The sequence below is a fragment of the Mytilus edulis genome, chromosome 13 (assembly GCF_963676685.1).
Source record: "Mytilus edulis chromosome 13, xbMytEdul2.2, whole genome shotgun sequence".
Classification (NCBI taxonomy): Eukaryota; Metazoa; Mollusca; class Bivalvia; order Mytilida; family Mytilidae; genus Mytilus; species Mytilus edulis.
In genome coordinates this window covers 56257866-56272676 of record NC_092356.1, presented here as the reverse complement: position 1 = coordinate 56272676, position 14811 = coordinate 56257866, and the positions used below count along the sequence as shown (strand labels likewise).

Here is a 14811-nt window from a genome sequence, read left to right as displayed (position 1 = left end):
TACTCGACCAAGTCTTAACCAACCTAGACCTATTCTTTTATCTATCAACTGAATTTTATCAATTTAGGAATTTTTTTAATAAAAATGAAATTTGAACAACAACTTGTAATTAAAAATGTATTCAATACAGTATTGAAATTAAAATGTCACAATAATCAATCATAATATAACTTCAACTCAACTTTAATCAACACTTACATAATAATACTTATCAACTTTTAAAATATAAATAAAACAAGCTGATCAAATAATCTAAAAAAAAATGAATTGTGACTAATATTTTCAATATTATTCAAAATTTCTGTAGTATTTTATGGTAACTGGACTATTTTCACCATTAACTAAAGCCTAGTATAGATTTATGGTGTCAGTTGAGTTCAGGTAATAATACAGTGAATGTTTTTTTTTATTTAGATATATATAAAATAGTATATAAAACAACTTAATAAATTTTTAAAAAATGAGAGCTTAATTGTTTTGTTTTATTAAACCAAGAATTTAATATAATCATGATAATAGAATTTCCATAGCAATCCTTTATAACCTTTTTAAAAAAGGAAATGTATTCCAAAGTATCAGTAAAAAAAAAATTCAATTAATTTTAAGTATTTTTTTGTCAAATTAACATGTCATACATAAAGCACTTTAATATGTTTTAATTACCTCAGTACATGTGTGTTTTACAGGTAAAAAGAAAGCCCTATTTTCTTAAATTCATGTATTACTTATCTAGTACATACATGTATATTCGAAAGGCCTTGTTATTTAATTTAAACAGGATGTTGCAATTTTGAATCAATGTTATTTAGAATTTAATACCTCTGACCAGGTGTGATCTTATTTATGAGTTTGCCCCCAAGCAGAGGTTATACTTTATATTTCACCACTAATCAGAAAAACAATTTTATATATTTGTTTATATATTTTTTTAATTTTATTCGTTTTTTGATATAAGTTATATATAATATATTTTTTTATCCTAAATATAATCAGAGATATAATTCTTTTATAAGGTTAATTTTTTTTATAAATTTTGTTGGCTGTTGTTATATATGTCAGTTAAAAAGAAATTTATTTTAACAGTTAAAAAAGCAGAGGTTTTTTGGCCTAGTATGGTTCAGACTGGTCGAGTATTGTTCAGACCTTTGGTTAAGTATGGTTTAGACTGGAAAAATAGGTCGAGTACATGCCGAGAATGGGTTAAGACTGTTTCAGACTGGTGGAGTAATAGTTCAGACTATTTTCAACGGAAACAATATGGGTCAAGTACGATTCAGTACAGTCAAGTAAAAGTCAGACCAATGCAGACTGGTCGAGTACAGATATAGGCCATTTCAGACTTTAATGGTTTGTAGTGTCTGCAAACGCATAAATATCTTACAAACTGAATTTTGTAGACACCACAAGAACGAACCAACAGAAAAAAGTGTCATAAATAAAAGAAAATATACATTTAGAAAAGAATGGTTCTTCAAGAAATGTTTTGTCATGAATTAAAGAAAAAAATTCATTCAGAAAAGAATAGCTATTAAAGAAAAAAATTGTCATGAATATTTGCATTAAAATTATCATAGAAAATAACAATGTAAAGGCCAAAAACGACAGTAATCAGCGTTTGGGTAAGATAAAGAAGACAAGTGTATCCAATACGTATGTGATATATCAAGTCATATAAAGTCCGAAAATCCCATCTTCGATAGATTTTATATGTTGATGGATCGAAAGAGTTCCTATTTCACAGTTATTGCAAAAGACAAACAATTATTTCAAGTTTGTATTCTCTAATTTTACCACGATTTATGGTTTACATTATTTTTTAGGTCCTACATGTAATCCTGAAACGCAATTATCGGACACTGATGAAAAAGCTAGTCCTCCAAAGACGTTTTTGAACCTACGAAGCAGTATAGGTAAATGATAAATCAAGTGTTCACATATAACTAACTTAACTTGCAATGGTACAGTGTGTATTATTTGATCAAATGTAAAAAAAGTATACTTCATATTGAAAATTATTTTAAGCAAAACAGGAATCTAGTAAAGCACTATAAAACCAGCACAGCTGTAAATGACATTCAAAGCAGATTTTTATATAAATGCACAGTATGAACATCAAAGATATAAAGACACAATGGCTGATTGATGAAGAAAAAAGTAAAATCACAAAAATACACAACTCCGAGAAATGTTCAAAAAAGAAAGTCACTAATAAAATGGCAATATAAAAAACTGAAAAACATCAAACGAATGGATTACATATTCCTGACTTGTAGCAGATATTTTCTTATGTGGAAGATGTTGGATTCAATCTGGTTTTATAGCTAGCTAGACCCCTCACTTAAAAAGTAAGAAAGCCCCAACACCATGCTATATTTGTTGTATATTCAGTAAATATGCTTCATTATCAGTATGTTAATTAGAGTCAAGATATAAAAAGGTACTGCTAGATTTTGTAAAAAATATTTGACAAATAATATAATAAAAACATATACTAACGGAAATATATGTTATAAGATATAATTGAAAATGGATACGAAGACTGTTGCAGAGAAACAATAGGAAACAGCCAAAGACCACCAATGGGTCTTCAACAGATTGAGTTAATAAGTTATGTATACGTAATTGGGACAACAGTAAACCATTACATGTATATAACGTATGTCCTTTGACTACATATATCAAATTAAGGTTATATTGTTGTAAAGGGACGGCTACATATATATTTGTTGAACAGCATATCGTTCATTTGACGTCTAAAATGTTAGTCCCCTTAAATAATATGATGTTGATGCACATATTCTTAAGAAACATAAGAATGTTTAAACAAAACATTATCAGAGACGTTTTCATTTGCCTTCTACATAACCCTATATCCGTTTGTAGAGTAGCGTTTGTAGAGTAGTTCAAATGTTACTCAAAATTTTGAGGCATGTAACTATTTAACGTTTAATTAGAACTTTGAATATAAGTACCCGGCCAAAAAGCAAAATAGGAACATTTAAATGTCAGAATATTTAAAAAAAAAAATACACATGCTGTTTACAGTAGAAAAACTGGACCACGTTAGGTTTACATTTTATAATTTTCAATACATTGAATATGAATAGGACCTAGTAAACCATCATATTTATAACGTTTTGTTTCTCTTTCAGGTAATAAGTCTAATTACAGTGAAGACAGTTTCAAAAGTTGTTTTCGTGACGTTTGAGAGTTTGTATGCAAAAAAAGAATATCCAAGAGTGTATATGTTTTAAATACAACGTTGGTATTGATTTGTGTGAAGTGTTCAGACAATACAGATACATTTAATTTCAAGTAACTTGCCTCATTGTGTGATTGTTTAGTGAGGTGAAACGTATCAAAATAAAGAAGCCATAACAGACATTGTTTATATTGAGACCGAGTTCCCTCCTATGTAAAACTCTACTTTATGCAGTTAAGTCGGTCATTTATGCTTATGACGCTTATTATGACATTTGCATATGTCACTTGATTCAATTATACATACACAATACATGTGAAGTACGTTAATAAGAGAATTATATAATAGTAGAATTTGTGTAAAATCTGACGCTAGAAGCAAACTATAGCAATGTATACACAGCGTAAATTATTGCGTCTACCTTTAATAGTTTAGTCAAACAATTGTACATTGGCCATCGTCTGGCTGTGCAGATTAGACTGTTCAAGACATACAAAAGAGTTTGATATTTCATCATTCTTTGTGCTAATCTGGTAGTGTCGAAAGTGTAATGCTATATAAAAAGGTTTTCCGATCGCCTTGTAATTTTATATGGTATATCTATTATTCAGCAAAAATAGAGAATAAGGATTTTAGCAGATCATAACTTCCACGCCAAATTTTAATCACTATTTAAAATGACAAAACCATTTCAAAAAGAAATTAAATATTTTTTGGTTGAAAAATATTCAAATTAATTAAACAACAAAATCGTACTGTTAGCCAAAAGTAAAATAGGTACGCATATTTGTGAAACTGGGCAAAACGAAGTCTATTATTTATGTATATAATGTATGTTTTAAAAATATCAAATTATCTTTTGAGCATATTTTAATTAAACAGTGAACTATTTGATTGTCAATTTAAGCTTGCATTATCTCTCAATAGCGAACTAACAATAAATTCCGGGCATTAATTTACGTAGTTCTCTAGCTGCAAGATTTAGATATAAGCTTGCTATATAAAATCAAAAGTAGTTTTTGTGTTCATGTTAATGTTTTCTTATAAAGTATGTGTTTGTGTATTTAAATATATAACGGGTATGACTCCATGTAAATATTTTTGTAATACACATATTGTTTGTGCATATCTTGCATTTAGGAAAATTGGCTAGTACAAAGCCAAACTATATGTTATAGTAAGGACAAGATGTTATAGCATAATTGTGTAGTTATACATGTGTTGTTATAACTGTATAGAAATATGTATGTTGTTGTGTTTTAATATATCAAAAAGTTTATTCTATTTAAATAGTAAAATATCTGATGACCAATTTAAGTTTGCAACAAACAATTAAAAGTAATGTGTGTGTTCATGTTAGTGTTTTCTTACAAATGTATAACTTAATGACTTAACATGCATTGTTACATAAAAACTTCTACTAATACAAGTTCCAATACCAAGATGAAGGTATTATGTTATGATCTATGGACAATTGGTCTTAATTAAACTCATCATAGATACCAGTACTAAATTTTGTATATAAGCCGACGCGCGTTTTGTCTACAAAAGACTCATCAGTGACGCACGAATCCAAAACAGTTCAAAAGGCCAAATAAAGTACGAAATTGAAGAGCATTGAGTACCAAAATTCCTAAAATTTTGCCAAATCCAACTATGGTAATCTATGACTGAGGTAGAAAAGCCTTAGTATTTCAAAAATTCAAAAATTTGTAAACAGTTAATTTATAAATATATATAACCATATCAATGATAATTCATGTCAGCACAAAAAGTGCTGACTACTGGGCTGGTGATACCCTCGGGGAAATAAATCTCCACCAGCTGTGGCATCGACCCAGTGGTTGTAAATAAACTCATCATAGATACCAGGACTAACTTAACATACTTCATCTTTTATATAAGCTTTGGATTTCAAATATTTTGGCCACGAGCATCATTGAAGTTACATGTATTGTCGAAATGCGCATCTGGTGCAAGAAAATTGGTACCGTTAATTTTGTTATTAACATTCCTGCGAAACTTGCTACAGGGCAAAAAGGTTTGATTCGTGTTTGTCTAGAATTCAATGAAAAAGGAAACACTGATTTCCGAAGTGGTCACAGAAACATCTTCAAATACTATTATAGCAAGCTCTTATAATTGCGGTAAATTTTCGACACTTAAAAGTGTTCTGGTAAATATAAAAAAGAAGATTTCATTTCAGAATAAAATATTTTGATAGGTACATTTGTCATTTTTATTGTATTCAAAACCAATTAAGTGATTATAGGTGACAACTTAGATTATAAACTGATTCTTATTTAAATGCGATGGATATATAAAAAAAAAGATGCTGTATGACTGTCAATGAGAAAAATCTTCACAATGGACAAAATAATACAGATATTAACAACTATATCAAGCCTTCAACAAAAATCAAAGCCCATATGGCATAGTCAGATTTGTACCATGGCCATTTCGTACCCAACTTTTGACATCTCGTACCAACGCTAAAAACACTTTTGCACTTAATGGGCCTAATGCATATGTTCCGGATCATATAAGTATTTGGACCATACGCGTATGGTCAGGACCATATGGGTATATACGCGTATGGTCGGGTTAATTACAACTGTTACTTTACTTTCAATACTTCTTCATATGGTATGACTGTTTATTAAAAAGACGCTATCATAGAGGTTAATTAAATTTTATTACTATATTATTATAAAAACATTAGCTTATTAAAAATTATAAGTTTTAAATAGTTAATTTTACTTACTTGTCAAAACTATAATAAACACATTTTATACCGATGGTCATTACATGAACTGATGGTCATTACCGATTTGTTATTACGAGTGAATGGCAATATTTCGACTTAAAAAAATAAAGTCCACAAATTTTTTTAATGAACGGTTACACAAAAAGTCACTCGAAAGTAACATAGTTAATTTAACTTGTCTTGTGAATATGGTGTATTGCAGTCATGTTACAATATTTGAGATCTAAGGCTTCTTAAAAACACTGTAGACATATCGGCACGGCCCTAGACCTCGGTATCACTGTACGTAACTACAAATATGATAGCTTTTCACTCGCAAACAAAAGGTGAAAATGAAAAAGATCCTGCACAACAAAGACTTGCAAATGCCAAACAAAAAGCTATGATGCCGTGTGGAAGTAAATGTCACCCCAAGCCTACATGCAAGAATGTTATAAGCGATGAAACCTAACTATGGCATCAATATCTAATTCTAACGTAGTATTTGAATTATAAAAATAACACATTGTCATGTTACCATCATTGTTTTTTAGATAAAGTTTTTGTATTTTTGAAACTTTTATAATGTAATTTAAAAAAAAGGCTATATGATCCAAATACTCATATGGTCTGGCTCGTTAATAACCAAACGAGTATTATACTCATATGGTCCGACCATACGCGTACGGTCGGATCATTTGCGTATGGTCGGACCATATGAGTATACGCATATGGTCATGACCATACGCGTATGGTCCAAATACTCAAATGGTCCGGAACACATATCTCATTTTGAATCTCATGAAACAAACACATGTTTTCTAATCTGTATCATATAATTGTTTAAGTTCTCATTTTTCAAAATATAAAAAGAATTGAGATGATTTGTGCATATTTCCTTAAGTAAAATTCATGCATATGATACGTTTAAGTTCAAATACAGCTTGTGATAATCAATTGAATGTATCTCAATATTAAGGCACACGATGCAATTTCAAATCGCATGTCATTTCAATAAACATGTCCAATCCAATTAGATATAATGCTACCTTTTTAAATCAAAATGCCAGTTCGGCGGGTTTCAGTAGTTACAACTTTATACTAAAAGGACGAAACCAATATCACCTGTATACGTACATTGTTATCAACGCTCTTACTGATATTTGAGATTATTTTTTTTAATACACATTTCAAATAAATTTGTTTAATGACTTTTATATTATCTTATAGGTTATTAAATTGGATTTTTATGCATTTCTCGTGACCTCAACCACTTTACAGTAAAAGTTTAATGAAACTGTTTTTTACCAATAAATGAAACACATGTATATCCTCAATGAGTTAAGAAAATGGCATGCACACACAAAAAAAGTAAAATCACAAAAATACTGAACTTAGAGGAAAATCAATTCGGAAAGTCCATAATCACATGGCAAAATCAAATAACAAAACGTATCAAAAACGAATGGACAAGAACTGTCATATTCCTGACTTGGTACAGGCATTTTCAAATGTAGAAAATGGTGGATTAGACCTGGTTCTATAACGCTAACCCTCTCACTGTAATGACAGTCTCATCAAATTCCGTTATATTTACATTGATGCGTTAAATAAACAGACACAATAAATAAAATAGTCAAAATATGGGTACATCAGTCATCATCGTATAACAATTTTAAAAGGAACAATTTAACAGAACACAAAAACATCTACTATCTACGAACACATTCATTGATTTATCCATAGAATACGAAATAGTATACATACAAATCTTCCTTAGAATACGAAATAGTATACATACAAATCTTCCTTAGAATACGAAATGGTATGCATACATGTCTTCCATGGAATACGAAATGGTATACATACAAATCTTCCATAGAATACGAAATGGTATACATACAAATCTTCCATGGAATACGAAATGGTATACATATAAATCTTCCATGGATTTAGAAATGGTAAACATACAAATCTTCCATGGAATACGAAATGGAATACATACAAATCTTCCATGGAATACTAAATGGTATACATACAAATCTTCCATGGAATACGGAATGGTATACATACAAATCCTCAATGGAATACAAAATGATATGCATACAAATCTTCCATAGAATACGAATTTGTGTACATACACATCTTCCATGGAATACGAAATGGTAAACATACAAATTGTCCATGATATACGAACAGGAAGGAGTAAAAGCGTAATTGAACAGTTAGCTAGTCATGCTAGTGTTCAAACTATTAGTTAGAGTATGGAAAAGATGTAATAGCATAGCTGTAAAGTAATACATATGTTGTTGTGTATTAATTTATTAAAAAGCAAAAACAGTTAGTACCGATATAAAATACAAGATTGAAAGATTGTTACGGATATAACTAATAACCTTCTTGAACAAAACCATTGACTAAAAATCACATTAAAAGAGGGACGAACGATACCAGAGGGACAGTCAAACTCATAAATCGAAAATAAACTGAGAACGCCATGATAAAAATGAAAAAGACAAACAGAATAACAATAGTTCTCATGACACAACATAGAAAACTAAATAATAATCAACACGAACCCGACCAAAAACCAGGGGTGATATCAGATTAAAGTTTGTATGAAAACAGATAACATTGTTCTTAACGTCGTTTCATGACAACAATGTCTACAAATACCAGTTATAATACCAAAGGCAGGTATTATTTCATAAAAATGAATAGTTGGTCTTAACATACTTCTAGCAACAGACATCAATTTCTTTGAAACGGCACTTAACTAATTCAATATCTGTTTACAATGTTGCTGTCTATGATATTGGCATAATACTGTTTTTTTAGGGATGAATTTAAATGAACAAGCTCCTCAATCTAGTTTTTATGTCTCAGGTAATGTTTTGAATATTCAAAGTTAATGCTCATCAACATCGTACTTTTCGTGACACAAAATTGTAAATGACTTTTATAATTATAATTTTTATGCGTGTTTTTTGCCTTTAAAAGTCTCATGAGTGACGCTCAAATCAAAATTTTAAAAGACAAACTAAAGTACAAAATTGAAAAGCATTATGGACCAAAAGTTCCGAAATGTGTGCCTTATACAGCTAAAGTTATCTTTTCATGATGTATAAATTTTTTTTAATCAGTTAACTTGTTTGTATTACCATATCAATGACTGTTTGCTAACCTTGATCGTTATGTTGTCGACCATTCATCATTTTGATTCAAAATCATACTTTTAAAAATCAATATTTCGTTTTCATAAGTTTTTATTAGAAGAAAGAGTCTTCACGTCTATTTGAAAACAACCGTGCGATACACTGAATTCGAATCTTTCTCATATCCATTTACACGCATTAAGCAAGTGTCATGCATTAAATTATGTCCAGTTAAGCTTTCATCATATACTCATTTTCCCGTCCGTTTTCTCCTGAACTTCCATTGGAACTAACTACTCGAAGTCTGTTGTTACCTGAAATGCATAAACAGCTTTATTTAAACGAGTTTTGATAGATAAAATTGTGAGTATTATATATCAAATTCACCCGATAAGGCGTTATGATGTAGAACTTACCTCTAATTGACGATAGTGCCTTGAGCTCTAGATATTTGACCCCAGAACTTAGTTGTGCAGTTTTTATGGACGTCGCCTTTTTCTAATTTAACTCGAAGTTTGTTATTCTAGGAGGTACTTGCGCATCTGTCCTTTGCGAACGTTTGTTAACATTCAAAATTTAAGACAAAGGTTGTATGAAATTGGGTCATGTTTTGATAGAATGTCTTGTATTATAAAATAAAAAAGCGTGTATGGTTCGTTACCATTCCTTACATTTAGTTATAAGAAGGAAACAAAATCATTCACAAGAGTTTACATGGCTGTTCTAGTTGCTCTGCCGTCTAGTGTTTAGTCCTCAAAACTTTTATTATGTTAACCTTATAAAATGTATAAATGATACGAACCTGGGTCAAAGCAACATTGTTTCCGTCGCCAACACAACACGATGATAACTATAACCAACAAGAGTACCAGAAATGCTACACCTATAGCTCTAAAACAAAAACAATAATTAACATGAGTTCTAAAATATTTTAAAAGATGTATAACTGCAAATGTAGGTCGAAATTGTAACATATGATATCAAAATACTGTTATAAAGATAAAACATTACACCATAAGTGAAATAAGATAACCAAATAAAAATGAAATAACACTTTATAAATACCAAGCACCTGAAGCCATTTCTTGGATTTATCTCAAGAGGTAACACTCAAAGGCGAATATTTTAAAAGGATGCATAGGAAAATAAACAGTGGATCAGGTGATTAACGATACCAAAATCATATAAGAGTTTTTCTTACTTTCAACATGATGAACATTTAAGTCCTAAAGTTGGAAGTAATTGTATTCGGAACACTCGTAAAGCTTTAATTGTATCGAATGCAAGAAAACGCACAAACTAATATTGAATTAAAAAAACACATTTAGCTTAAGGAAACTTCTTAAATATGCAAGCAAAGTTTCAAATAGTTGCAGGAAAGTATATATTTAAAAACATTGCCAATTTAAACTCTTCAACTGAATTCGTAAAGTTCTATGAATTGAAAATGTGTTATCAAAATTCATGTACAGAAACTGTAACCCTCCGCCCCTCCAAAAAAAACGTTTAGAACTTTATAAACGTAATTATAACATCTGTGATAATTTCCATCATCCATCTTCCATGAAATACCTTATTAAGTAATATATAGCTTTAATATTCATACACTCGTTACTTCATTCATAAGAATTTTAGAATTTCTTGCTGCACCCTTGTTTCAGTTCCGTGCATTAACATTGTGTTACACTTACATAGCCATAAACGTACGTTCATTAAACATAGGATTTGATCTTGAAGTTGTATCATTTGTACCTTCTTTCATTGAATCTACAAATACATCAAAACATAGCACTAGAACATAATTCAGGAATCTGATGTACAGTACTTTTTTTTTTTATATATTAGACCGTTTGTTTTCCCGTTTGAATGGTTTTACACGTCTAGTAATTTTGTGGCCCTTTATAGCTTGTTGTTCTGTGTGAGTCAAGGCTCCGTGTTGAAGGCCATACATTGACCTATAATGGTTTACTTTTATAAATTGTTATTTGGATGGAGAGTTGTCTCATTGGCACTCATACCACATCTTCCTATGTCTATATAACGAAGAGATTTTAACGTAAACACAATTTAACAAACATTAATGTAAATTTTTAAACATCATACACAAGCCAAACTTTAGAAACGTTAAAATACAAGTACTACCATAATATTTCGAAACATTTTTATATAAACTTATTGATCTTGAACACATTTTTATTTTCTTTATGCAATATATTATTAGGAGTTTAATGTGGACAACTGAAACAGCTTGGAATGATTATTACACTTCTAAAGGTCGAAAAAGAACAGACAGTATATTGAGAAAGAAAAAATGAAGCGACTCACAAAATTCGTTTCAAAAATTCACAGAATACTGAAAATTTGACAAAATGAATCAAATCAAACCCTGGAAATATTTAGTATACCGGACGGGTCAGCCTTTTTTACTGAACGAATGACATATTTTATTGTTACGCCTCTAGTAAGCCAATGAGTCATCATTTTATTCTTCCCGGGTGACAAGTTTTGTGTTACGTTTGTAGTAAAATGAATCAGCATTGCAAATTGGTAAGAACGGAAATCGGTACAGTCTTTATTACTAAATTCAAAATTGAGAATGAAAATGGGGAATATATCAAAAAGAAAACAACCCGACCAAAGAGCATATAAATTTGTATTTAAAACATTTTTTAAGCAGAAAATGTCTTGGTCTCCATATTAGCTGCATGTTTGCCCCCTTGATTGCATTAAACAGATGATTTAAGTTTATTCATAAAGTGTCACATTACTTGTTATTGTTTCCATGGTTGGCATTAATGGTTGCTTAGTGTGTACCATTGATGAAACATTTCCAGGTAAACTATGAATTTTCCTGGAATAATAAAGCAAATTGCATAAAATGACAGTTGCATCCCTATGCAATGCAGATTAAGACAACTAAAAATATTTAATGTAATTGTTTATACATTCTCTGTACCTATGTATTTTGTAGTTGATGAAAAATAAAATTCATTCAATATAGATGTCATTTTAAACATATGATAAAAAAATCATCAAAGAAACAAACGTATTTCGTCTGCAGAAGCCTCACCAAAAACTCTCGAATCGAAATATAAAAGGCTAAAACAGAACAAAGTTGAAATTCTGTGAGAGCCAACAATTCCAATAGGTTTCGCTAAATACAGCTATTGTAATCCATTTTAGCTACTTCATCCGACTAGACACTAAAACTTTATTTTACAAAGTAATCAAGAACTTTCGTTGTACTGGAAAAGATTAAAACAAAAATTGAAAAAACAAAAAAAAAATTTTTTGGTTAGCTTTGACCAAGTAATTTTAGTATTAATCTCTAGGTTTGTTTAAGTTAAACGTAAGTTAATTAACTAAATGGAAGTCAATCAAAATTTTCAAAAAGTAGTTTTATAAAAAAAAAAATGAAAAAGGAATAATGTTTTTGCAAGAAAAGTTAACAAGACAATTTTTACCAGACATTTTTAATCGTATGAGCAAAATATTGTGTGTTGCAATTACTACTTTTCAACTCTTCCTGATCAATATCCTTTTAATGAATGCTCTTTATACAACTATCCCAACACATGTTCAAAGCCCAACCATTATAACAACCGGCGTACCAATATATACCGGGAAATAAGTATCATTATATGAACTGTTTTATCTTTGGCTTTGATGAAAACACACCATTGGAAATGAATGCATAAAAACAAACTTATGACGATTCTTATAAAGTAGGTGATTTTAATATCAGTCGCTATACGTACATGTATGTGTTTGATCTAAAATAAAGAGGCTTTATTACAACTTTATCCTAAGTAACTTACTGTGAAACAGCTCTACAAGGTCCACATCCTGTATTATTCTTCGCTGTCCCAGGGTTACATGGTTGACATACTAAAATGAAGACAATTTTTGAAAAAATATTTCATTTTTAGATTCGTTTACGTATGATATAAATAATATAAACGTAAATTTCAAAATAACTCATCATGATCATAAAGGATAAAAAGACACACACATTATGTTTACTTTTATGATTTAAAATTGTTGCCATATTACCTCCATTCTCAACAAGTGATGTGTTTACTGGGCATCCTAGGTTATGAAAATTACATAGACATGGGTCTCCATAGTAACAATGGTTTGTGTTACATTTACATCCATTCAGACTGTCGCAAAAGCCTTGGTATTCTTCATCTTTTCGACTGTATGTTAAATCTTCAACAAGAAAACATATTATGTGTGTCATGCGGTGTCTATTTACTACATATAAATCTAAAAACGCACAAACAGACTATTTAATCAACAGATTTTGCGTTAATCAGTGTATTTTGAACTGCATCTTTAATAACAGGTCCGCCACGCAGAAAATGTAAAAGTATTTGAGTTTGAAAGATATTCGCACGCATGAACTGTATTTTACTTCACATTACTAGTAATTTAATTTTCCGTTACAAACGCTCGACAAATAAATATATTTTAGATATTTTTCTTGTTGTTTCAGGCAAGATATTTTTTTTCTGAAATTAGCCATTCAATTTGCATTCTGTTGTTAATGAGGATGACATTTATTTGTTTTATGTTGGTTGTATTGTTATCACACAACATCAGGACGAAGGCTGCCATGCTGCCAAACTATAAAGGCAAATACACATATATATTAAAAACGGCGACATATCTTAATTCGTATCGAATATTTCTATTCTTACGTTTGTGCAGTAAACATAAAATTTATGAGTAATTGTCATTATATACGAAAAGTTTATGAAACAGGCGAGGTTGGGGATACAATCAATATATTGGGGTTAGATAAAAAGCAACATGACAACCAATACACAGAAGATTCTGAAAGAATGCAAAAACACTACACAGAAAAACAAAGATTGTGCAACATGATAAAATTGAGAAAGGAAATGGGGAACGTGTCAAAGCGACAACAACATGCAACATGAACTTTAATTCCCACCAAGTAAGGGATGAACCTTGGCAATGCAGGAAAATAAAACTTTCTAGCACCATTTTTGACATTGTTGAAACTTCAAATAAATGCATTTTGTGCTTTTATTTGATAATTTTCTCCTTTTGATCATTTGTGGTTTGTTCAGTATGAATTCCAAAGTGTGCTTATAACAGTTATTTCAATGTCAAATGCTAAATGTTAAATTGAACCTCCAAGATAACATATTGATTATTTGCTGCAATATCTATTGTTTTTCCAAATTCGTCATATGTTCTTTGTTTTTCGTACGTCTTAAAATATACACTTTATCAGGAGAAATTTAATTACCTTGACTCAAACAAGGCCTTTCTGGCTTGAAGCATGTGTTGTGGTGTTGATTTGATGTTACATAGTTCGGTTGTTTATATCCAGGTAAACACTGCTTACAGTAAAACTCATTAGACTCGAGACATGGTTTAACTTCTTCTCCTACAAAATTTTGATGCGATATTTTAGTGTATTAACTATGCGTTCTTAATTAGTAACAATACGTAAGAATACTCCCATTCCATTAGTGTTCTAATTTATATACAAACAACATCCTGGATGCAACAAAACAATAACATATAAATAAAAGGAGCTTGTAGTATAAGCCATATTGATACTGTAATTGTTACATCTTTTCTATTGCAACGTATAGTCTACCAGATTTATTTGATCACGTTTTCACTCTGTAATGGTTAATTCTCTACATGGTTATTGTTATATAATATCA

At 30.1% G+C, this 14811-nt stretch overlaps 2 protein-coding genes across 2 annotated transcripts in view; one reads left to right on the top strand and one right to left on the bottom strand.

Moving 5' to 3' along the window:
- The window catches only part of LOC139499965 (uncharacterized), a 31494-nt gene extending 26945 nt beyond the window's left edge, over nucleotides 1–4549 (top strand). Inside the window, exons 9-10 of the mRNA XM_071288629.1 lie at nucleotides 1821–1910; nucleotides 3153–4549. Of these exons, the coding sequence (XP_071144730.1) occupies nucleotides 1821–1910; nucleotides 3153–3208 (146 nt within the window). The 3' untranslated portion in view covers nucleotides 3209–4549. The remainder of the gene's footprint in view (nucleotides 1–1820; nucleotides 1911–3152) is intronic.
- Nucleotides 4550–10790: 6241 nt separating this feature from the next.
- LOC139500419 (uncharacterized) overlaps nucleotides 10791–14811 on the bottom strand; it is a 31398-nt gene continuing 27377 nt past the window's right edge. The window contains exons 3-7 of the mRNA XM_071289158.1: nucleotides 14385–14525; nucleotides 13157–13315; nucleotides 12922–12991; nucleotides 11872–11954; nucleotides 10791–10870 (exon numbers count right to left, since the gene is read on the bottom strand). Of these exons, the coding sequence (XP_071145259.1) occupies nucleotides 10791–10870; nucleotides 11872–11954; nucleotides 12922–12991; nucleotides 13157–13315; nucleotides 14385–14525 (533 nt within the window). The remainder of the gene's footprint in view (nucleotides 10871–11871; nucleotides 11955–12921; nucleotides 12992–13156; nucleotides 13316–14384; nucleotides 14526–14811) is intronic.